This window comes from Notechis scutatus, chromosome 1 (assembly GCF_049901735.1).
Source record: "Notechis scutatus isolate UNSWTSFEM ecotype Mainland chromosome 1, rNotScu1.2, whole genome shotgun sequence".
Lineage (NCBI taxonomy): Eukaryota > Metazoa > Chordata > Lepidosauria > Squamata > Elapidae > Notechis > Notechis scutatus.
Genome location: NC_142009.1, coordinates 66,165,200 through 66,188,769, shown reverse-complemented (window position 1 = coordinate 66,188,769; position 23,570 = coordinate 66,165,200). Strand labels below are relative to the sequence as shown.

The 23,570-nt window shown below is 36.9% G+C and overlaps 1 protein-coding gene across 4 annotated transcripts in view; it reads right to left on the bottom strand.

The window, feature by feature from the left end:
* EIF2AK2 (eukaryotic translation initiation factor 2 alpha kinase 2) overlaps positions 1-23,570 on the bottom strand; it is a 47,189-nt gene that overhangs the window by 2,396 nt on the left and 21,223 nt on the right. For 2 of the 4 annotated variants that reach the window (XM_087966541.1, XM_026669331.2), the window contains exons 8-18: positions 22,441-22,625; positions 21,138-21,264; positions 19,386-19,471; positions 15,458-15,557; positions 13,685-13,719; positions 13,487-13,558; positions 9,203-9,319; positions 8,074-8,199; positions 6,087-6,267; positions 2,443-2,571; positions 717-815 (exon numbers count right to left, since the gene is read on the bottom strand). In XM_087966541.1, the coding sequence (XP_087822667.1) occupies positions 717-815; positions 2,443-2,571; positions 6,087-6,267; positions 8,074-8,199; positions 9,203-9,319; positions 13,487-13,558; positions 13,685-13,719; positions 15,458-15,557; positions 19,386-19,471; positions 21,138-21,264; positions 22,441-22,625 (1,257 nt within the window). The remainder of the gene's footprint in view (positions 1-716; positions 816-2,442; positions 2,572-6,086; positions 6,268-8,073; positions 8,200-9,202; positions 9,320-13,486; positions 13,559-13,684; positions 13,720-15,457; positions 15,558-19,385; positions 19,472-21,137; positions 21,265-22,440; positions 22,626-23,570) is intronic. The other 2 variants (XM_087966549.1, XM_087966536.1) reach the window with 2 other exon arrangements.

Below are 23,570 nucleotides of genomic sequence, written 5' to 3'. Positions count from 1 at the left end.
ACCCTCTCCGGTTCACGGAAAAACCTCCACAGAACCAGTGAAAATAAGACTACAAATGTGTGCATGCAGAAAGACTATTTGGTGTCGTAGCATAGGGATGCATGTATTCATAAGCATATAAAACAGTAATATGTATATTACAAATAATACAAATATATATGAAATAGGCCTAGTTCCAATCCACAGACCTATAGACACTTTCTAGGCCTGTAAAAAGTTACAAAGTCTTCACTGATATGTAAATTAACAGACACCCATGGAACTTCCCAACTCAAATATGTGATGCCAGATATGTACAATTCTGCCTAGCTTTGTAACAAAATGTTTATAACCCAAAAGCCTACTTCAAAACTCCATATCTACAATATGTACATAGTAGCCAATAATAGTAGTAGCCAACCCCTATGGCCTTTAATCAGCAGATGAAAGAAAATTTGAGAACTTTATTACTTTTCTTTCAACAATAATCTTTCTCCCCATATATCTGCTGTGAGTCTTACACCAAGGCATTCCATTGGTGAATATGATGAGCGGATAGCTTTTCTCCTTTTGCTCAGCTTGTTAAAATGTATACCTTTTTGGAGTTATCTATTTTAATTTATTTTTCTAACATTACATTAAATAAGTCAGTCTAAAAAGCAGCTTGAACACGTTTTCCCTATCTTTATTAAGAAATACATGCAAGGCAGATGTAAGGAAAAAAGTGGATTATTTACCTGATATTTCTCACTGACAGTGTAAAATGGGGAAAGCATTTCGTACAAAATTAATCCTAATGGAAAGATATCTACTTTGTTGTCATAACTGCTTCCTTCCTAATGGACAACATAACACAAGGATATTAGATATTTCAAACGTAAAAACAAAGAACAGGGTGAATCAGTGAATTTTGTTTCAAAGATGTGTGCAACCTTCAATCAACTTTTTATAGTTTCTAGAAGCAAAAGAATTGTATACAATCTTATGCTGTTGAGGAAAAATGCATGAGAATAAATAATAACACAATAAAAGTTAATTTTTAGCATAAGGTTATTTGGAAAAATTCTAGACAATTTTCTCTTAGATGAAATGGAACAATTTAATGCTTTTTTGGGGGGGGAGGGTTATTGACTTGTAAGAGTCTCACTTTAAATTATAGCACAAGAGAGAACTTACAAATGGAAAACTATATAAATAGTTCTCAACATACAACCATTCATATAGTAACCGTTCAAAGTTACAATGGCACTAAAACTTATTTGTGACCAGTTTTCACACTTAACCACCATTGTAGCATCCTTATGGTCAAAATTCAGGGACTTGGATTAAAATAGATCAAAGGTTTGAAGAATCTGCAATTGGGTTAAACCAACGGAAAAATGTCAGGAGTATGCATACAAGAGAGAAGTTAAATGTGTGGATGAGATTAATACCTAACTTATTATTAATGGATTTGATGGAGAAAAAGTTTTACCTAAGAAATGGAGGCATATCAGAAAATGTGCAAAAACCTATTAATGTGAAAGTGAGGGTGTGCATGCACATGCACGCTCACTGGCTGTTTCTGCAGCCCAGTTGCAAACCGCTCATAGCCCACCAGTGGGCCATACCACACAGTTGGGGACTCCTGGTTTACAGACAATATTTTGGACTTTATAAGAACATGGAAGCAGCCCATGGAGTTTCTGCAAGTTTAATACAATAACAGTCTGTTAATGAAGACTTTAAGATCAATTCATTTTGGGAGGCTATTAGTAATTAGGTTTTTTTTTTCAGCTAACAGATATCGGGTCTATTTGATATCAACTTTCTACATTTGAGATATCTTTCAAAGAATTGTGATGTCAAATATAATAAATATTGCAGTTATAGATGTGAAATTTTACAATTATTTGTAGACTCACAAATTTAGGGGAGGGGATTATAAATTATAATTATAAAAGCTTTAATTATAAATATCTGTCAACTTTCAACCAGGGTGGGTGAAGTATGTTTAATGTTGGATTTATACATGTTATGTACATTTTTATTATTATTATTTTGTTGTGTTTGTAATTTTGGTCTTTTTTTGTTGTTGTTCTTGTCATTTTTTTAATATTTTATCTTTGGAAAGAATAAAAAAAATAACGCAATTGGAAACTGGCATGTATTTATGAGAGTTACACTATCCTGGGTCACGTCACCATTAGTAACCTTCCTAGTCAGCCACTGACAAGCAAAGTCAATTGGAGAAGCCAGATTCGCTTAATGACTGCATGATTCACTTAACTGCAGTGATTTGCTTAACAACTGTGGCAAAAAGGTCATAAAATTGGGCAAAACTTACTTAACTACCTTGTCAGCAACATAAATTTTGGGCTCAGTTGTCATAAATTAAGGACTACCTGTATATCCAACAGAAATAAGCAAATGCATTGCAAAATAAGCAAATGCATACACCAAAATAATTATAACAATAATTACCTGCTCAGGTGCCATGTAATTCCATGTTCCCTTGTTCATTGTCCGTTGTCTGTTAGTGACCCCTACTGTTACCAACCCAAAATCACCTATTTTTATGTGATTTTCATCATGAAAAAATACATTTAGAGGCTGTAAAAGAAAAAAAGTAGAGTGAGAAAACATGTTATATTTAGGCATACAAAGAACAAATATTTTTTTCCTAGGACAGCAGAGGTCAATTTGGGCACAGATTCTGGGATTACAAATACATTTTTTGCAAATAAATGAATCTGCAAATACCGAACCTGCAAATAATCAGGACTGCCTGTACCAGATAGGAAAAGTAAAAGCTAACAAAGTCAGAAGCAAAGGCTATGTGATCAGATTTATCTTGTTAAGAAAATACATGTAAAAACCTGTTTTGAGAAATGGAAGTTTTTACTCCCTAAAATAGAAGAGTGAGAGAAAGAGGCATAAGATTTGAGCCTTGGGAGTGTTTTATATATAATGACTAAATTTTAGAGCAGGGGTGTCCAACCTTAGGAACTTTAAAAACTATGGACTTCAACTCCCAGAATTCCAGTTGAAATCCACAAGTATTAAAAGTTACCAGGATTAGTCACTCCTACTCTACAGCTTTGTTTGGTTGTTTAACTTCTATGTTACCCATCTAGCCGACATGACTCTATAGGACTTATTCACCAAATGAAAATACCATATAAAAAAATTAAAACAATAAATAAAACAATAAATTTAGCTGGTTGCCTTCTTCATTAAGGGCTCTTCTCATACAGGTGAAAGTCGAAAAATTAGAATATCGTGCAAAAGTTCATTTATTTCTGTAATGCAACTTAAAAGGTGAAACTAATATATGAGATAGACTCATTACATGCAAAGCAAGATAGTTCAAGCCGTGATTTGTCATAATTGTGATGATTATGGCTTACAGCTCATGAAAACCCCAAATCCACAATCTCAGAAAATTAAGAATATTACATGCAATCAATAAAACAAGAATTGTACACAGAACAATATCGGACCTCTGAAAAGTATAAGCATGCATATGTACTCAGTACTTGGTTTGGGCCCCTTTTGCAGCAATTACTGCTTCAATGCAGCATGGCATGGAAGCTATCATCCTGTGGCATTGCTGAGGTGTTATGGAAGATCAGGATGCTTCAATAGCGGCCTTCAGCTCTTCTGCATTTCTCTCATCTTTCTCTTGGCAATGCTCCATAGATTCTCTATCAGGTTCAGGTCAGGCGAGTTTGTTGGCCAATCAAGCACAGTAATCCCATGGTCAATGAACCAGGTTTTGGTGCTCTTGGCAGTATGGGCAGATGTCAAGTCCTGCTGGAAAATGAAGTCAGCATCCCCATAAAGCTCGTCTGTGGAAGAAAGCATGAAGTGCTCCAAAATCTCCTGGTAGACGGCTGCGTTGACCCTGGACTTAATGAAGCACAGTGGACCAACACCAGCAGATGACATGGCTCCCCAAATCAACACAGACTGTGGAAACTTCACACTGGACTTCAAGCATCTTGCAGTTTGTGCCTCTCCATTCTTCCTCCAGACTCTGGGTCCTTGGTTTCCAAATGAGATGCAAAAGTTGCTCTCATCAGAAAAGAGGACTTTGGACCACTGAGCAACAGATCAGTTCTGTTTTTCTTTAGCCCAGGTAAGACATTTCTGACGTTGTTTGTTATTCAGGAGCGGCTTGACAAGAGGAATACGACATTTGAAGCCCATGTCCAGGATCCGTCTGTGTGTGGTGGCTCTTGATGCACTGACTCAGTCCACTCCTTGTGAAAGTCTCCAACACTTTTGAATGGCCTTTTCCTGACAATCCTCTCCAGGCTGCGGTCATCCCTGCTGCTTGTGCACCTTTTTCTTCCACACTTTTCCCTTCCACATAACTTTCTATTAATGTGCTTTGATACAGCACTTTGGGAACATCCAACGTCTTTTGCAATTACCTTTTGAGGCTTTCCCCCCTTATGGAGGGTGTCAATGATGGTTTTCTGCATAACTGTCAGGTCAGCAGTCTTTCCCATGATTGTGATTCCTACTGAACCAGACTGAGAGACCATTTAAAGGCTCAGGAACCCTTTGCAGGTGTTATGGCTTCATTAACTGATTAGAGTGGGACACTGAGCCTAGAATATTGAACCTTTTCACAATATTCTAATTTTCTGAGATTGTGGATTTGGGGTTTTCATGAGCTGTAAGCCATAATCATCTCAATTATGACACATCGCGGCTTGAACTATCTTGCTTTGCATGTAATGAGTCTATCTCATATATTAGGTTTACCTTTTAAGTTGCGTTACTGAAATAAATGAATTTTTGCACGATATTCTAATTTTTCGAGTTTCACTTGTATCTGTGCAAAATTGCTTATAGGAACTCTGAATCTCTGGCTCTGACCTTTGTAGTTCAAGTAAAAATCTGAGTAAAGCTTGATATAATGCAAAAACTAAATAGAGTGAAGGAAAGGGTTATGGTTCACTCGTTTTTTTCCTACATGCTCATTTGTAAAACTAAAATACATATAATTAGATATAAACCCCAAGCTGAAAGATATCCCCGTCTTTCATTCAGAAGCTCAAGACAGCATTTAGCACTTTTCCTATTTTGTCCCCTCAACTACCCATGAAGTAGATTGGGCTGAGAAAGAGTACCTGACCCAAGGCAGTTTTCTGTAATTGTGGGATAGACCATCCCTAGGTCACACTCTAATAATATAGTAATTACATTATACCAGCTGTCACCAAAATCTAAACCTAAATCTAGGGCTTAATTTCTAAATTTTGCATCATTGAGATCTTCTACATACTGTATGCATGGCTTCTTTCCTCTCTGCAATAAAGCAAATGATCTAGACTATTAACTCCTGAGACTTGTGATATTATCCAGGCCTGAATCCAAGGCTGAATTTCAGGAAAAATACTAAAGTTTTAGGGCCAGGTCTGATATTTTACACAAAGGAAGAAAGTCACATTTCTTTCTGGGTAATGAGTGTTTCACAGAAAACAAGGAGCCTATATAATTCAGTCAAAATTCTTAATATTGTATACCAGTGGTGGGATTCAACCGCTTCGCACCAGTTTGGGAGAGTTAACTTAAGGGGTTAATCCTGTCAGGAAGACAGGAAGGAGACTTTCTAGTGTGCCTCTGTGTGTTGTTTCTAGCCTAATCCTGCTTATTGCCCTGCTTAAGTGTTTTCAGAAACTGCCTCTTCAGCTAAGCCTTCTTACATTGTAACAGCTGTTAATGGTTCTTGGCAGTACACTCAGACTTTCTGAGCAGCTTCTCTGGAGGTTTTTTTGTATGCTGGTACTTTTATTCCAGGGCTTGACTTTTTTTAAAGGGGAAGGGTTGTTTTAAGCTTTTTACACTGCTTTAGTGGTTCCTGGCACTGTCCTTTTGAAGTGTACTTCCAACATGGCTAAATCCCCTCCCAGCCACCTCTTCCATTCCCAATTAAAGGTCGGAGGGAGCGATCGTGGGCCTCTTTCTTCCCTGGATTCACAATCTTCTCTAAATGGAGCAATCTGGCTAGTCTTTTGCTTCTTTGTTTGTTACAAAAAAGGAAGGGCTTCAATAGGTCTTCCCCCCTCCCCACTGACAGAAAAGAAGTATTTTGAATTGTTGACATTACGCACCTTGAGATCTCTATGAATTAAATTCTTAGAATGAATATAATCCACTCCTTCCACTATTTGCTGAAATAGAATTATAGAAACATCTTTGCAAGAATCTCCCTTTTTTTTATCTAACCAATCCGATAGATTTCCTTTTTCACAAAGTTCCATTTGAATGAAGAGGCACTTAAGTTTCTCTGAGCTGTGAAGAATGTAAAACAAAAAAAAGACAATAATATTAAAACTATCTACCTCCCAATTGCTTTATGGACATCAGTGGTAGGACCAATTGTTTGCATTGATCTAACCATTTTGTTTATTTATGGGGTTCAAATACAGCTGAGAACTCCATGATATAACTAACCATGTTTCAAGTAAAGTTCTGAACTATCAGGAAAAGCCAATTTCTACACTAATGCCAAAGGATGACAGAAAGCCCAATTTAATTTAGATAAAAATTTACTGACTCGCATACAGAAAATATACAATAAAATTATTTCTTCTTAAAGGCTAAATAAATGCAGGCACTCCTGATGAGGATTTCCCTTCCTCTTCTGTAGCTGCATCTCCAAGATCAAAATGGTTCCTCTATTCTTGTAGCCTTCTAGCACCTTGGCAAGGTCCTAGGAGATATAATAATTTGAGTGGGCCTGGTGCTAGAATATGAGGATTTAGTCAAGAAGTGGTTATTGTTTGATTGTATTAATGCTCTACTGCATTATTACTCTATTGTTATAAGAATATCATTTACAGGCTTGTTGGGTTGGTTGGGGTGGGATTCTACTTCAGACAAGTTCGGAGAACCAGTAAATCGGGCCTCTGGCTGGCCCTGCCCTTCTCTGCCCGCTTCTCTGTTCCCTGCCCAGTCAGTCCTTATCGCGCATGCGCGACATCACATGCATGCACGACATCACTCCCTGGCTGAAGAATTCTGGGAGTTAAAGTCCACAAGCCTTAAAGTTGCCAAGTTTGGAGACCTCTATATTAAAGGCTCATCTATGTCTGAGTAGATGAAGACCACAAAGTTTTTGAGGTTGAGACTCACAGGAGAATTTCTGAAAAGGAAAACCACTTTGGAATCTAAGAATGAGGATGTGTCAGAAGACAGATGGAATTGAAAAAAAGACCAAAAGTATGTCCGATGGTTATAAAGTCCACACTCATTCATTGCCCCTGAGATATAGAAAATTGCCACTAACTTAATGTAAGTGCTTTTCTTAAATCTGGTTAAATAGAGAATTCCTAGTGCTTAAAAACAGAGAGGGGTATAAATATGTTAACATATCACATATGTTAAGCAAAGAGACTTGAACCTGGGAAAGTGAAATTGCTTTTTAATGTCTGTTAAATTAATTTTTTAAAAAGTATGAGTAAATAAGGTTTTGACTCCTTTGTTTTCTTGGAAGGGTATTCCCTTTTCAGAGCAGGGATTCCTTTTCTTTCCTTGCCCCCACCCTGGGATTTCTTTGGCACAACTTTATCTTTTTCCCTCCTCTGGGCTTTTTAAAAAACTAACCTAACTCCCCCCCCCCTCCCCACATACAGAGAGGTTGGATCTTTCTTTTTTCCTGGCCCATTCAAGCAACACCCACGCAAATGACTTAGAGTTGGCCACACCCACCCAGTCAAATGACCAGGCCACGCCCAGCCAGTCACATGACCACCAAGCCACACCCACAAATTAAACCACGCCCATAGAAACAGTTGTTAAGAAATTTGAATCCCACCCCTGATACGGAAATGTGAACAATTTGACTCTGTGATACTGCTCCATGCCAACTTTCCTTTTTTTTTATTTTAGCCTGCTTTGTAATAAAAGGAAAGACACTTTCTGCCTATTTATGTTCAATATAAGTTGGATGCATTTAAGACTGCAAGATATAAGTCTGAATGGAATAAATTGAGTGGAATATGTCCAGTAATTGCTAAGCTAACTAAGCACAAACAAAACAGATATTCAAAACGTTTTCATTAAAAAAAAATACACATTATGTAATGATGAAATTACCTGCTGTTCACAGTATCAGGAAACTGGAAAATATCTTCTCCATTCCAACAATTATAATATCGAACAATGTGAGGGTGATCCAGTATTGCCAATGCTTTAACTTCTCTTGTTTCATCTTCTGTTTTGCTGTTACAATTGGGCCAAAACAACAATCATAATAATAGCTACAATAAAAAACCGTTGTTGCTAACAGTTGGTCCAAAAGCCTACGCTACAAAATTATTTCCAGAAGTAGCTCTTTACAAGACTAATTAACATACAAGTTTTTCTATAAAATGAAACAGGACTCTGATTTGGAGTTCTGCAAACATGTGTCAGAAGGTATACTGCAGATAATGAAATCATAAAAAAGGAAAATCTGGAAAATTAGTGATTCACCTAAGTTTTACTATTAACATAGGAAATGTTCTAATATAAAACTTAGACTTAACAAAAAAATAGCATACAGAAATTCATATTTCATAAATTCATAAACAAAGAAGACATCCCTAATCTATTCTTATCTGCTTTTCCTAATTCAGATACAAAATCAAGTCAGACAGAAATTTCCCTGTAACTCTACTTTTTACGTTTGTAAGTAACATCCCTCATAGACAAAGCACAAGAAAGAAAAATAAAATATTTCTGTTACCATTTTGAAACTTTATTGGTGGCAACTGCAAGTTTTTCACTATCTATGACGCAGGTCATGATATAGATACCTAAGTATTTTCAAAGTCCAACAAAATTATATGGGACTAACATCTGTCCTTATTGTACAACTGATTCTCAATACAACATTAACTCAGTCTTCTACGCATAAAATCTGAAAGTCTCTAGAATAGATTTGAGAGACTTATTCAAATTGCAGACTACATAAGTCATTAAGATTCTACCCAAATTGTTTCAAAACCTGTTAGAACTTCTCTGTTCAGGAGTCGTCCTGCATGTGTGTGATGAAGCTCAAGTATGACATGCACAGCTAGTCCTCATTTAATAACCATTCATTTAACAACTGTTAGAAGTTGACTCACAATGGGTCATTGCGCACATGATCAATGCAGCATCCCCACTGTCATATATTGCGATCCCAGCACCTGAATACCAACTTGTACTTATAAAAAATAAAATGAAGCACAGCATAACTTACTTTGAAAGGATGCGTTTGATAGCACATAATCTACAATCCAGGGTATTCTTTGCCTTGAAAACATTTCCAAATCCACCAGAACCAATTTCCTCTATATCAACAAACTCTTGAAGAAATCTGTTTTAAAAACAATTAAAATCTTAGAATGGCATATAGCAAAATGTTTGAAAATACCTATAATACCAAACATATTAACATATAAATATATAAAAACCTGCTACATAGATCTATAACCAAGCAGGCATATTTCCTCACCTTCATCTTTACCAAGACACTTCAACAAACTTCTTATATACTATTAATATATCCCTGCCTTTCCATCTTAAAAGTGCCTAACAATATGACTATTCCAGAATTCAATTTTGAGGAATGTATAAAAAGAAAGAGTACAAATAATTAACTATGCAATGGAAAAGGAGCTTTTGCAAAGCATAAAGGGTTGACCAAAATACCCTTCTCTGAAGCATTAAAACATTGATATCATCTGGAAGGCTCATCATGACCACTTCAAAGGGTTTCTCCATGTAGATGCCTAGACAAAAATCACTTCTGGTGGGTTTGTAGGCAAAAAGGCTGTGCCTAAACAGGCATGCAGGGACAACGATAACAAAACTCTTTCAAATTGCCATGACTTTAGCTCTATCCTTTTAGAACAATGTCAGCATTTTAAAAAAATATGCAAATGAAATTATCTTCTGGATGCTTTTCATAGGGAATCTAATCTATTGGTACTGTGGTAATTCCATCTGCACTTAAGTAACACAGTAAGCCTACATTCAGAATTCAGTGGCACCTACTCCTAAAGATGTAAGTATAGGATCATCACCCAATGCACAATGGTGGATAGTTTCCTGAATTGGTACAGCTATGGAAGCAGCCTAACCAGATTAAACTTATGCTGTCCACTAACATTTTCTTGTCAAAAAGCAGTTCCAAATCAGACAGAAGCTCTGAATTTATCTTAAGAATTAAGGAAAACAGCAAGTCCATTTGGTGTAGACTATATTTGCAGATCTTCTGTTTGCCGTAGCTCAACTGAATTAAAAACTACTCTTCAGAAATCTATGGTGGCCGCATTAAAAATATCACTGGAACAAAAACAAATTTGTAAGGCTGACATCAGTTCTGTTTTCCAGAACACCTCTGAAATAACACTATTAACATTAAAGAGCATTAGTATTTTTTTCTTTTTTTTAATAACTTTTATTCTTTAAAAACCATAAATACAAAAGTCTCATTTCCATTAACAGTAATTGTGTCATTGTATATACATGTTTCTCGTTTGTGACTATACATCATTTTTATCTTTATTCTTCACCCATTCATACCACCTCTCCCATATCGCATAATATTCTCGATCATCTTTGCCTTTTAATTCCATAGTGAATTTGTCTAGTTCAGCACAATCCATTATCTTTTGAATTAGAACTTCATCTGGTGGTATTTTATTGCTCTTCCAATTTTGTGCAAAAGTGATTCTTGCTGCAGTTAAGATGTGTACAATAAGATATCTTTTATCTTTACTCAAATTCCCTTTAATCATGCCTAATAAAAATGTTTCTGGTTCCAATTTCTGTCTATAGTTTGTAATCTCAAAAAGCCATCTCTGTACTTTCTTCCAGTATTTTTTAACCTCTATACATTGCCACCACATATGGAAAAACGTCCCTTTCTTTTGTTTGCACTTCCAGCATTCCGGTTTTATATTTGGATACATTTTCACCAATCGTGCCGGTGCTAAGTGCCATCTACAAAACATTTTATATTGATTTTCTTTAAATTCCGTCGACAAAGTCAGCTTCCAGTTCTCAGTCCAAGTCTTTTACCACTCATCCAAATTTATGTTATGGCCCACATTTTTTGCCCAGGCGATCACTGATCCCTTGACAATTTCCTCCTCTAATTCCACCTCCAGTAAATAATTTTACGTTCGTGTTATGAATTTTATATCCTTACCTGTGAAGATTTGGTCCAATTTTGTAAATCTTTATCTATCCCTGGTTCTTTTACATCTTTCTTAAATTTGGTTTTAATTTGCAAATATACTCACCAATCTAATATTATTCCTTGTTCTTTTAGTTTATCCAATGTTTTTAATTCCCCCTGTTCATCTATTAGTTCTTTATATCTAATCATTTTTAAGAGTATTTCTATCATCTGCAAGTTGGTGCAATTGAGAAAATAAGGCAGCATGATAAACATTTCCCCTTCAAAATATTTATTCTCATCTCTTAAAATTCTGCCTGTGAAGTGGAAGGCTCAACAGAAAACTTTGCCTCCTTTGGACAAGTCAGCAATTTGAGGAAATGGGAAGAATTAGTTTCAATTTTTATTCATTCAACTGTTGACCCCAAACAAAAATTCATTATCTCCCGAAGTTTGTAGAAAAGGAAAGATCAGGGCAACATCACAACATCATCTAAAGCTGTGCCAGGACTATATTTGATAAAGATATATTTTTAGCTACCACTTAGATATGAAGGTACAAAGTGGGGGCTGCTGAACATTTCATTATCAAGAAGTATTTGTCTGGATGAGATTCTGAAGAGCAGGTATCTTATCACTTCCATTCCAGCATTTGAAAATTGAAAACAACCAGATAGCTACTTTCTTCCAGACATTTATGAGATCAAAATAAATGTTTGAGTACAAAGAGATTTTATTGTATAAAACAAGAAGTGTAACAAAGAGTATCTGGAAGATCTACTTTTGTTGACCAGGTCCCTCAGATCTGCGGGGTCCTTGGTACTATTTGAGCTTGGCTGTTTCCTTACAGATGTTTCATTACCAAACTAGGTAACATCATCAGTGCTATCAGGGAATGGGGTTTGCTCTCATTTTATGTGGCTTGCCCTGTCAGTGAATAGTCTTGAGGTTTCCTTGATTGGGCTGTTTACTGGTTGTTTGGCTGAGCTACAAATATTCTCTTCTGTCAGTACCTCACATCTTCTCATCATTTTATATTTTGCCTGGCCATCTTAATAATGGAAGTTGTATATTGTGTATTTGCATGCATGTAATGAATTCAAGCAATTATATTCTAATAAAGAAAAATGTTGATTTGATATAAGCCTCTCAAATTTCTGACAATAGAGTGACTTCAGCTTTGATAGGTGCATAGCATCCAAATTGTGACAGCATAAGTCTTTGCATGATCACCTCTATCAAGCATGCATTACCATAGAATAGTATGAGTATGTCTTGCAAACCAAAGGTATCAGGTTCCGCTACCACAATCGGAATATAAACAACCAAGAAACCTTGCTTTCCAAATGTGTTTATCTCCGTTGTAGTATACGTGGCACTGACCAGCATATGATGCAGAAAGAGTTAGGGCTACTCACCTGGTGCTCCCCTCCACCGTTTATACATGCGCAAAACAACCCCGCCTCCACCACACCTGGTGACGCACGCCAGTTACCCATCATGGTAAACGCTGTCCCTCAGCTGTGTGTAGCACAGCGCCTCTCAGCTGTTCACGATGCAGCGCCTCTCAGCTGTTCGGGCGGGCTCTGAAGTTCCGAGCTTGGTGTCCTCAATGTGGCCGCTATTCATCTCATTCAGCCGCTTGGCATACCAGCTCATCACGGCAAGGCAGGGCAATGTGGCATTGCTTTCTGCCCCCCCACCCCGGTCAGTTATGGCACCACACAGCTGCTAACAGCTCCACCACCCAGAATGGCAGCCCTGTGTGACCCAGGGCTGACAAAAGATTTATGGAAGGAACAGCAGTCTTCTAGCATTGCTGTCCAAGACTACCTGAGAATCAGTAGGTATGTAAAACAATCCCACCATAGGAAAATAATCCAGGATACCACAGTTAGTTGTACTAAATCCTCTGGCAATTCTAAAACAAATAACCAACCTCTTTATTTCCCCAAATACCTGAAAAACTAAAATAGTTTCCTCATTCCAAACAAATCAAGAAGCCAAATTAAGGGTTTCTTGTGATCAGTATCCCCAACAGTATTCTAACAAAACATGCAGGAAAAGGATAAGCAAATGTTTTAAGTAAGGACTCAAGAAAGGAAATGGCAAATTTATTTTTTAAAAAATCACACAAAAACTATCTTGTGCCATACAAAGCAAGAGATAGTTTGTCACTCATTTTCTTACCACCTGGATCCAGTTCCTCTTATTCAGCTGCTGTGGATATGTGACAAATAGCTTTTCAAATTAACCTGAATCAGATATCAATCTATATCCAATTATTAGATTTCCTATTAACCCAACATCAAATTAAGAAAGATAATTCTTATTCCAAGAATTGAAGTAGTTTGTTACCTGTCGTTTTTGGTGAATTTACTTGTTCTTGTAGACAGATTTGAAAATCTTGCAGCCAAGGGTGTTTCTTTTCTTAGAAAAAAATTGAAATGAAATACATTGAAATACATAAATGGTATACCCAATTGTATATAAATACTATTGATTTAATATGTTTATTGTACAGCTAATAATTCAATTTCAAAAGAAGGCACATACCTTTTAGGTTTCACAGATTGACTAGGTGGACTGACCTAAAGCAAAATGGAGGTAAAGAAACAAGTGTTATACAGTTATTCTACCGTGAAGCTAAACATTGAAGTTCAAAGGTTTGACCAAAATTACAATGGAAGGAAAGACCACTGTGAATGTTAAAACCAGGATCTCTGCAAGCAATTTCCCATTTCTGAATCAGGAATTTGAACTGGAATTTGATTAGCTATATTTAAACTAACAAATCAATACATTGGCTCCTCTTAGTTTGAGTTCCTCACTCTCCAAGAGAGGAAAGAGGAGATGAGAAGGGTAAGAAAGACACTTCCAAGATTTTCTACATTTTCTCCCTAGAAACTCATCAATATAGGCAAGAACTAATCTTCCCAACTGTTCTTCCAGTTACTTTTAGTTGCTTCCGTTCTGTGTAGCCAGCTCAGTTTGATAGTGAAGGGCCCTAGAAAGTGGGTGCTAAAGTATACAAACACATTAAATAATGAATTAAAGGTAGTTGCTTCTGTTTATTCATGATTCTAGCCAATATAACCTTATAGTCAAATCAACATGCCAAACTTCATAACAAATATACACTGCTTATGAAACACAAAGTAAAGATACATTTAAAAATACTCTTTAGAGGTTTGTATATTGCCTATATTGTATATGAACCTCCACACAAATGTTTTAACTTCTATAGAAAGAATATCAGTGGACCTCAAATTAGGATTCATACAACAAAAACTAATATTTGGAATTTATTGGACTCAATTACATTTGTATAGAGAAGAACTGTCAATAACAGCATTTTGTTGGAGATACAATAAGGATACAGGTAATCCTCAACTTATGACCATTTGTTTAGCAACTGTTTGAAATTATGACAACACTGCAAAAAGTGTCACATGACCAGTCCTTGCACTTACAACCATCACTCTGTATTTGTAGTCATGTGATCAAAATCAAGATACTTGACAACTGGCTTGCATTTATAATGACTGCAGCATCCCAGGGTCATGATTGAAATTTGTGACCTTCCAGCCAGCTTCTAATAAGCAAAGACAACAAGGAAGCCGGCTGCAAATCACAATCACATGATATCTCGTATAATTAATGCACAAATTGACAACAAATTTTCTGGTCCCCATTTCGACTGAAGGTCAAGGACAACTTATAATGCTTCTTTAAAACACAATGTCTTACACTTAAAATTAAGTTTTGGCAGAAAGCACTGGATTATATAAATATAATTGTGCAACAAAAAGCTACAATTATCAGATGATATGATTATTTGGATTAAGTACCTGATATTTGGAATTTGTTAAACAGATAATGTAAATGAATTATCTATGCCCTGATATTGCAGCATTGGAAAGATAAATTCACAGCCCTTTTCATTCAACAGATTGAGAGTGATTAATTTGCCACATAAATAGATAGCCTATAGACAAAGACTTGTATGGACAAATATGATGAAATATGGGACATTTAAACAGAAAAAAATAGATTAAAAATTATAGTTATATAAATGCATGAGAACTAATATGTACTTTCATAATAATTTAATTAAATAACTACATATAGAACTATTTACTGCCAAAATGATATATTTTTTTCAGTTTCCTTTGTTGTATCATTTCATTTTTAAAGCACTTTCTATATGTTTTTTTCTTTTTCTTTGACAATCTATGCATTTTTAGTTTTGTGGAATTTCCCATTTTGGGCCATTATTTTAAAAGCAATAAAAGAATAAATAGAAAAATATTTTAAAATTTTGTTTACAGCGTTCTGAGAAGATGAAGTTCCATTTAGCTGAATGGCATCAGCATGTTCAGTAAGTGTGTCAGATGTCTTCTCCAGTTCCAAATCCAAATCTGTACTGCTACAGAATTTTAAAAAAATACAGCATAATTACAATCTGACTTAACAACTATCTACAGAAAACTAAAACAATCTTCACAGGTCATCATGATTGTATTTTATTGCCATTAAGTTTGCCACATATATACTTTTCTACATCTACACTTTGATGACAGTCAAGCAAACAACTCAGTGATAACTTGAACTAAATCTTTATATTACTACTAAAGTATGCACAAAATAAAAAACAAGGTTTGTTCCATCCATGTTTCTTGCAATTCTGCAGAATTTATGATCTATCCAAATGAAAATGCAGATTATGTAGGCTGTTCCAGATCCATCCATCCATCTATCCTTCCTTCCTCCCTCCCTCCCTCCCTCCCTTTCTGTGCCTTCAAATCAGTGCTGACTCCTGGAAATAGACTTTAAGGGCTAAGAGAGTAATGCTGGTGTTCCTTGCTCCCATCTTCTTCTAAATAGGCTGATGAGAGAGTCAGAGTAAAATAAATGGAGACTTTTCTAGAGCCATCGGGATTTATCTATTTTTAAATTGCCATTGAAATATTGCTTACTTTGCATATTGGCTGGAATACTGAAAAAATCCACTCTGATTTATTGATATCAATATCCACTGATACTGATATCCATTTCTAACTGAAAGATAATTTTACACACTGAAGCTTTAGATTATTACTACATTTTTATTGTAGAAGAAAATAATAGAGAACAAACAGATTTTCTGGATAAGCAAAGACAGAAACAAATGTCTGAAGAAACCTTGAAGCAAAATGTAGCACCTTGATAAACTGACTTTGCTTTGCTGCTAGAGTTTTATTCTATTTTTGCTTGTCTAGAACTACTATAAATCTACTTTAATGGCTCAGAAACACTGTGGCAATGCTTCTATTAGAACAAAACTAGTATCTAGGTATGTATTTATATTTATGTACATAACTTTAATATGATGCATTTTTATTTCAGATAAATACCCTGTTTCTCCAACAATAGGGCCTCCCCCAATAGGAAGTCCCAGCATGTTTTATAGGCATGAAATGAAATTAAGCCCCTCCCCCCAAATTAAGGCCTATATTAAAACATGCGAAATGGGGGAATGGTGGGGGCTTGCCGTTAGGAAGTGGGCGATAACACGATCTTCATTTTAAGGGGAAATTTCAGGAAAAAAAAATTAAATTTCTAAATAAAAACTTTGAAGCAAAATAAGGGTAGCTCAGAACTTTTTTTATTAATATTATTACCACTTATAAGGTAAATCAGTGGTCCCCAACCTTTTTACCAGGGACCGGTTTCAAGCAGAAAATTTTTGCAAGGACCGGGGGAGAGAAGAGAAGGAGGCTTCGCTCTCTCGCTGCTCCACTCCAAGGAAGAACTGCTTCAAAGAAGCGGGGGGCTTTTCCTGTCGCCGCAGCTATTCGCGCCCGCTTTCACCCTCACTCCACCCGCTGCGTCAATCCACAGTGTCCCATTCTGCCTGCCTGCCTGCCTGCCTTAGTTTCTGGTTGTTTGGGAGCAGCTTCGGCTGAGAATAATAACTATTCGCCCTTTTACTCAGCCGAAGCTGTTCCGATTCAACATTATCAAGAGGCAGGCAGGCAGAACGAGCACTGCGGGGTGGCGGCGGACGGGGTGGGGAGAACGGGCGCTTCGGGAAGCTGTGGCGAACAGGAAAGCTCCCCACCCCCGCTTCTTTGAAGCAGTTTCTTCCTGTGCTGTGGAGGAGCGAGAGAGCACTGAGAGCTGACCCAGAGAGAAGGACAGGCTTCGGTTGCTTCCTCCCTCCCTTCTTCATTTGTGTCCTTGATCATCCCAGCAGCATTCACCGAAGGCTTCTAACATTACATCGCATAACACGCGCCCCTATTTTCAGGGGGAAAAAGTGCTGTATACGCCGATAAATACGGTACTTTGTTAGCACACCCGGATATGGTAGCCCGCCTGAAGATGCAAGGGGGGAATTAAGTCACCTCCGAAAAGACGGCCTTATTATGAGAAACACGGTAGATACTTGCCAATGAGTGTTGTGTAAACCTTCCAGATGATCTACATCTTTTACTTAAACATAGTTATACAGTATTTAAAACTCATTTAAATCAAGCATGACTCCTAGTAACCACATGGACACAAAAATAATGTTTGGTCAACAGTTCATGAAAGTAGTTTTGTCTTATGTTGCAGGAATCTCAAAAAAAAAAAGTCTTTTTTTCCTCTAGAATTCTCCTCTATTTCCTTGGAGAATAAACTGCATTACTTTATGGCCTTGGCTCTGTATTCCTTGATATTGCCCTAAATATTGCTTTGAAAACAAGAGAGTTAGCACCATGACTGGACATTCATTCTATCACCACCTTAAATGGCCCTTTCATTTATATGAACTTCACTAAAAAGATAAGTAGCATTGTGTTCCTTTTCAATGCATTCATCCAATATTTTGACTCTACTTTCTCCATTTGTATAGAAGCCTAGTTAAGTAAGAACTTCTGATACGCCAGGGCATGCGAGCATCACTTAAACTTGCTTCTTCTCTCTAACCCGAACCTGAGTCCTCTCAGTGGGCATGTGCACCATCGCCAGCTGCTCTTCTGGTTTCTGGCACGCATATGAGCTGGTCTTCACAGGCACCAGAGCATTGGAAAATGGCCTGGAAATGGCCTTTTTCCGGCCATTTACAGACCGTCAAATTTACTGAATTTGCTTTGAAATATATATATATAGTTAATTAATTTTTCTGGCCATCTTTGGGCCATTTTCAGGCTGTTTTGGGGGCATTTTTGGCATGAAAAGGCCCCCCAAAATGGCCAAAAAACCAGGCATGCATGCACCGGCCAGCTGCTCTTCGGTTTCCGGTGCCCCAGCATGCACAAATGCACGTGCATGCACACACGTTCCAGTTTGGGCACTCGGTGCTGAAAAGGTAAACCATCACTGCTTTAACCTATGAGTTGATTCCAAAATACTAACTCCTAGCAAGTAGTCCTAGACCTACAATCTTTTGTTCAGTGATCATTCAAACAGCAGCACTGAAAAACGTGACTTATGACCCTTTTTTCACACTTATGACCACTGCAGCATCCGCATGGTCATATGATCAAAACTCGGATCCTTGGCAAATGACATGTATTTATAATGGTTGCAGTGTCCTGGGGGGTCAAGTGATTGCCTTTTGCAACCTTCTGACAAGCAAAGTCAATGGGGAAGCCAGATTCACTTAACAACCGTGTTACTAACTTAACAACTGAAGTTATTCACTTAACAACTGTGGCAAGAAAGGTCGTAAAATGGGGCAAAACTCACTTAACAACTGTCTTTTTTAGCAATTTTAGAAATTTTGGGCTCAATTGTGGTTATAAGTTGAGGACTACCCGTAATTAGAGTTGATGCGGTTTACCTCCCTTAATTCTTTTGATTTCCTCACAGATAATATAAGAAAAAAAATAGAAATAGAACAGGTAGAAGGGAAGAAGATACTGTCAAGATAAACTCTACCCCAAAAGGAGCATCATGGAAGCAAAAATTATGAAAGCAGCAAAATATCATAAGCTCTATCCATTTTGAACACACATCATCACACCACAAGTATATACAAAAGGGTGAAAATATAAACTAGACAGAGAGACTCTGTCAGCAAGCGATTCAGCTAAAGATATCCAGCCTATTAACCTGAAAAACATAAAAGGAGCTACATAAAAATTCCACAATCACAATAAAATTATGGAAAGGCCTTTCATATTGATTACCATACCTTTCCTAATTGGTATTCATTTTGGGATGTTCTGTTCTTTATGTCAATTTACTTAAACAGTATTTTTTAAAAAGTAACTCAGTATAATCTTACCTCCCAGATGCTTCATTCGATAGACTTTGACTACTACTAGATGTCACATCCGAAGAATCACTGAAAGGGTTAGTACATTCTTCTGCCTAGAGAAATAGTAATTCCAAAGCAAAAGATTTATTCAGCAAAAGATAACAATGTAAGAAAAACCATTTATTTTATACCTGGGAGTTTTAAACATATGCAGGTAATCCTTGGCTTATGACTGGTTGCTTAACAACCATTTGAAATTAGGACAGGATACCACCCCCTACTCCGCCAAAGCTTCTTACAGCCCAATTTGACTGCATATGCAGAAACCCATGATCATGATGGAATCGCATTTTGAATGCTGGCATCTGATTCATGTTCATGGCTATTTGCAGGGTCCCATCCATCTATCTATCTATCTATCTATCTATCTATCTATCTATCTATCTATCTATCTATCTATCTATCTATCTATCTATCTTATTTGCACCCCATGAAGCAGTTCAGGCAACTCTGAGCAGCAGCATCAAGATAAAACAACTTATAACTATTATAAATATAAAACATATTAATATCACAAAAATAAAACAAACTGAAAACCAAGGGTTTTGAGAAGAGGCTGTCTTCTCTGTTAATCTACCAACCACCTCCAGCAAGCAGCTTCTTCTTTAGAAGAAGAGCAATGGTGGCGCAGTGGTTAGAGTGCAGTACTGCACTCTGCTGACTGCTGGCTGACTGTAATTTGGCAGTTCAAATTTCACCAGGCTCAAGGTCAACTCAGCCTTCCATCCTTCCGAGGTGAGTAAAATGAGGACCCAAATTGTTGAGGACAATATGCTGACTCTGTAAAGCACTTAGAGAGGGCTGTGAAGCACTGTAAAGTGGTATATAAGTCTAAGTGCTATTACTATTAGGACCTCATGCCAGCCAGCATAGCCAAATTTTAAGGACTTTCTTGAAGGCTAAAATAAAGAGGGAGGATCTTACCTCCTGTGGAAAGATGTCCCAAAGGGCAGGAGTTATGGTAGAAAAGGCTCTTCTCCTGGATCCCACCAGCTGAAATTCTTTGGCTGATGGGATCCGCAGTAGGCCCCCCTTCTACCAGCACAAGTGGGACAGGCCAATCCCATTGGAGAAAGATGGTTCAGTTTTCCAATCAAACCATGTTAAGGATCTGTCCAGATGTTATTCAGGAATGAGTAACTATGGTCAGATAAACTCTACTCTGGAGAAATTACAATGAATGCAACAATAATAAGTTGCTTAGATCTGAGATCCCCAATCTCTGGGCCATGAGCCACTACCAGGCTGTTGCCTAAATGCAAACAGGCTGTGTGATGGGTGAGCGAGTGCCTGTGTGCGCAACTCGACTCATGCGAATAGCAGGCTGGCAATCACACACAGAAGTGCACACAGCTCAACATGCGCCACGTTGAGCTGCGTGTAGATGCACGCCAGCCTGCTACTCACATGAATCAGGCTGCACGTGTTAGCACACCGCTCATGCGTCCCAGTTCCCCTCCCCCTAGCTTGACCACCAAGCGACAAAGCTTGTCTTAGATACAAGTTGTTCTTCACAAATCTTATATCACCTTTTATAATGAAAATAATAACGTTCGAACATTTTGAAAGGTTTTCTTTCTGTATGTCAGAAGACTGTACCATAATTCAACCTGTTAACAATTCCATTCCATGGAACTAGAAAATGAAACTTAGAGAGCAACCTGATTTCTTTTATCCAAAACATTACACAGACTATATGGTATATTTCAGTTTACATACTCCGAAAGTTGAGGACCTAGTCAACTTTTCATATGCTAGTTTGGCTGCTTCATTTTTGGCTGCTTTAACTTTATTTCCACTTCCAACATCAAATACTTTATCACCAATCTGACACACATAAGAAAAGCTAGAAGATATAAAAGGAGAAAAAAATTATGTTCAGTGTTGTAAAAGAAGGCTGCTGATCAGTTCCTATCTATCTAGAAGTAACTTTCAGTAAACCAAAGGAGCCTACTTCTGATATAAAAGCTGTAATGTTATACATATATCTGAATATAAGCCCAGTTCAATTCAGTCAGATTTACCTTTGAGTTTATAGACCTAAAGTGCTTCAAGGTTTAGTAATCAATCTTTAAAAATACATAATTTATTTAGCTATATAGCAGTATATATTTCCTAAGTAAATAAATGAGCAATGCAATGTTTTTTTATTCATTTGTTTAATTGGGTACTCTTCATCTAGTTTTAGGACATGTGGAGAACAGTTTACTTTTAGATCATGTTTATGCAAAAATGTTGAACGTTCAAAAGGATTCACAAACTTTTTTAGTACCACACATGTCAACCTTAAAACCAGAACATTAAAACATCACTGTTCCTTTTTTATTCTATGTTGGCTAAACTGCATTATCTGTAAGAGAAGATATGACAAAATTGTTCAAAATTGTTCCAGAGGAAATAATCCATTTGACTTACAAGGAAATAGATTTCAGTTGGACATCAAGAAAAGGTTTCTTTCCACAAAATGTAGTTTCAGGAGACAGTGAACTCTCTTTCATAGATAATATTTAAACAGAGTATGGATTATCCTCTATTAGGGATGCCCTATCAGTGGATCCCCAGGCAGGGGTTGCACTAAATCTCTTCAAACCTTTACATTGTATGATGGTGTGATTCTGCTTATCTTCTTAAGCCTAAACAAGGCTTGTTAAAATATGTAACAATATATTATATATGACAAATCTGGTTATTAGAGCTACATTCCTGTTGTTGCAGCCTAAACTTGCATTTGTTTGTATGCAACATCATCTGCTGGTTCACACATTCTCTGTGTGAAAAGATTTACTTTGGGTTTAGTGTGATATGTAAATACAGCTACTGTGATTTATAAACCATGATTTATGACTAAGCATGGTACATACACCCCACCATTATTCAAGAAACCACTGCCACATAAAACTATGGCTCGTTGCAATGAGTGAACCAGTCTCCTATGAATAAAATTCAATACCTTCATATCTCAAGAGATTTTTTTTTAAATGCAACCCTATTCCCCAAGATAAAATATTGATCAGTAACTCACACTGGTTTATGTTGCACTCCAGTTTTAGATTCCAAGTTATACTGAATTTTCACATTGTTCTTTGATGCATATTCGTTAAGCCAGGAAACATAGTTAATTGGATTTGACAATGTAAATTCAGGAACACTTGGAGAAAGCAAGGATAACTTTGGCTCCTTGTGCTGCTCACATGAATCCAGTTCTCCCTACAAAAAAAATAAGCATAAGTTAATCTGCTTGAGGAGAGTGAAATTGTTCTTTTGACTCCTGCGCAAAGAGCAGATAACTTGCTCTTAATTTATTATCTCTTGTAAAGAGAGAGAGTAACATAAATTGCAGTATTTTTGGAAAAAGTATTGTTCTGATTTAGGAAAATGTATAACGGATCACAAATATATAATTACCCAAGGCAAAGAAAATGAGAAAGGAAGGGCAGATTTACTTTATGACCGCACATGACTATGTAAAATATATGCGGGTTGAAGAATTGTGCAAGCTATAGAAAGCTTTGGACTGGAGGTAGGGGAGATATCCTGTAGTCTATCAGTAGAAATGGAATTTTGATCAAGTTACCTTTAGCTTATGTCATAATAAATCTGTTAGTTTGAAGGAAGTCAAAGATGTTTTTGTGTAACCTTGAAAAATCTTGCTTTACAGAGAAAAAACAACTTGCTGAGAGAGTTTCCACATGAGGTGATGTGCCCGACAGTAGGACTTAGCAAAAGTTGAAAACCCTTCAAATTGTACAAAGAGAAGCAGGGTTTACAGGGGAAAGATAGCATAAAAGGTAGCATCCTTTCGCCTGTAGGTACCACTCCTTAGAATCAGCTACCTGGAGTTAATCACTGAAAGGACATTCTTTTCCTCAGCAGACTTCCTGGAGAATGCCTAATTTGAGTTTACAGCAAAGGTAGTCAACTCATAGCCTTGAACCCTCAAGGAGACCTGTTCTAGAGCTCTGAGAAATGGTAGTTGCCTCCCAATCTGAAGTGAGAAACATGAAAACTAGGTTAATTCCTAAAATAAGTATTTTAAAAGGAAAATTTCTAATCCTCTCCCAAACCTAGACAAACCCTACTCACTTTGGCTGTTGCCATTCTTCAAATTTGATTTCAACCTCCACAATAAAGGAAAAATAATTCTAACCACTC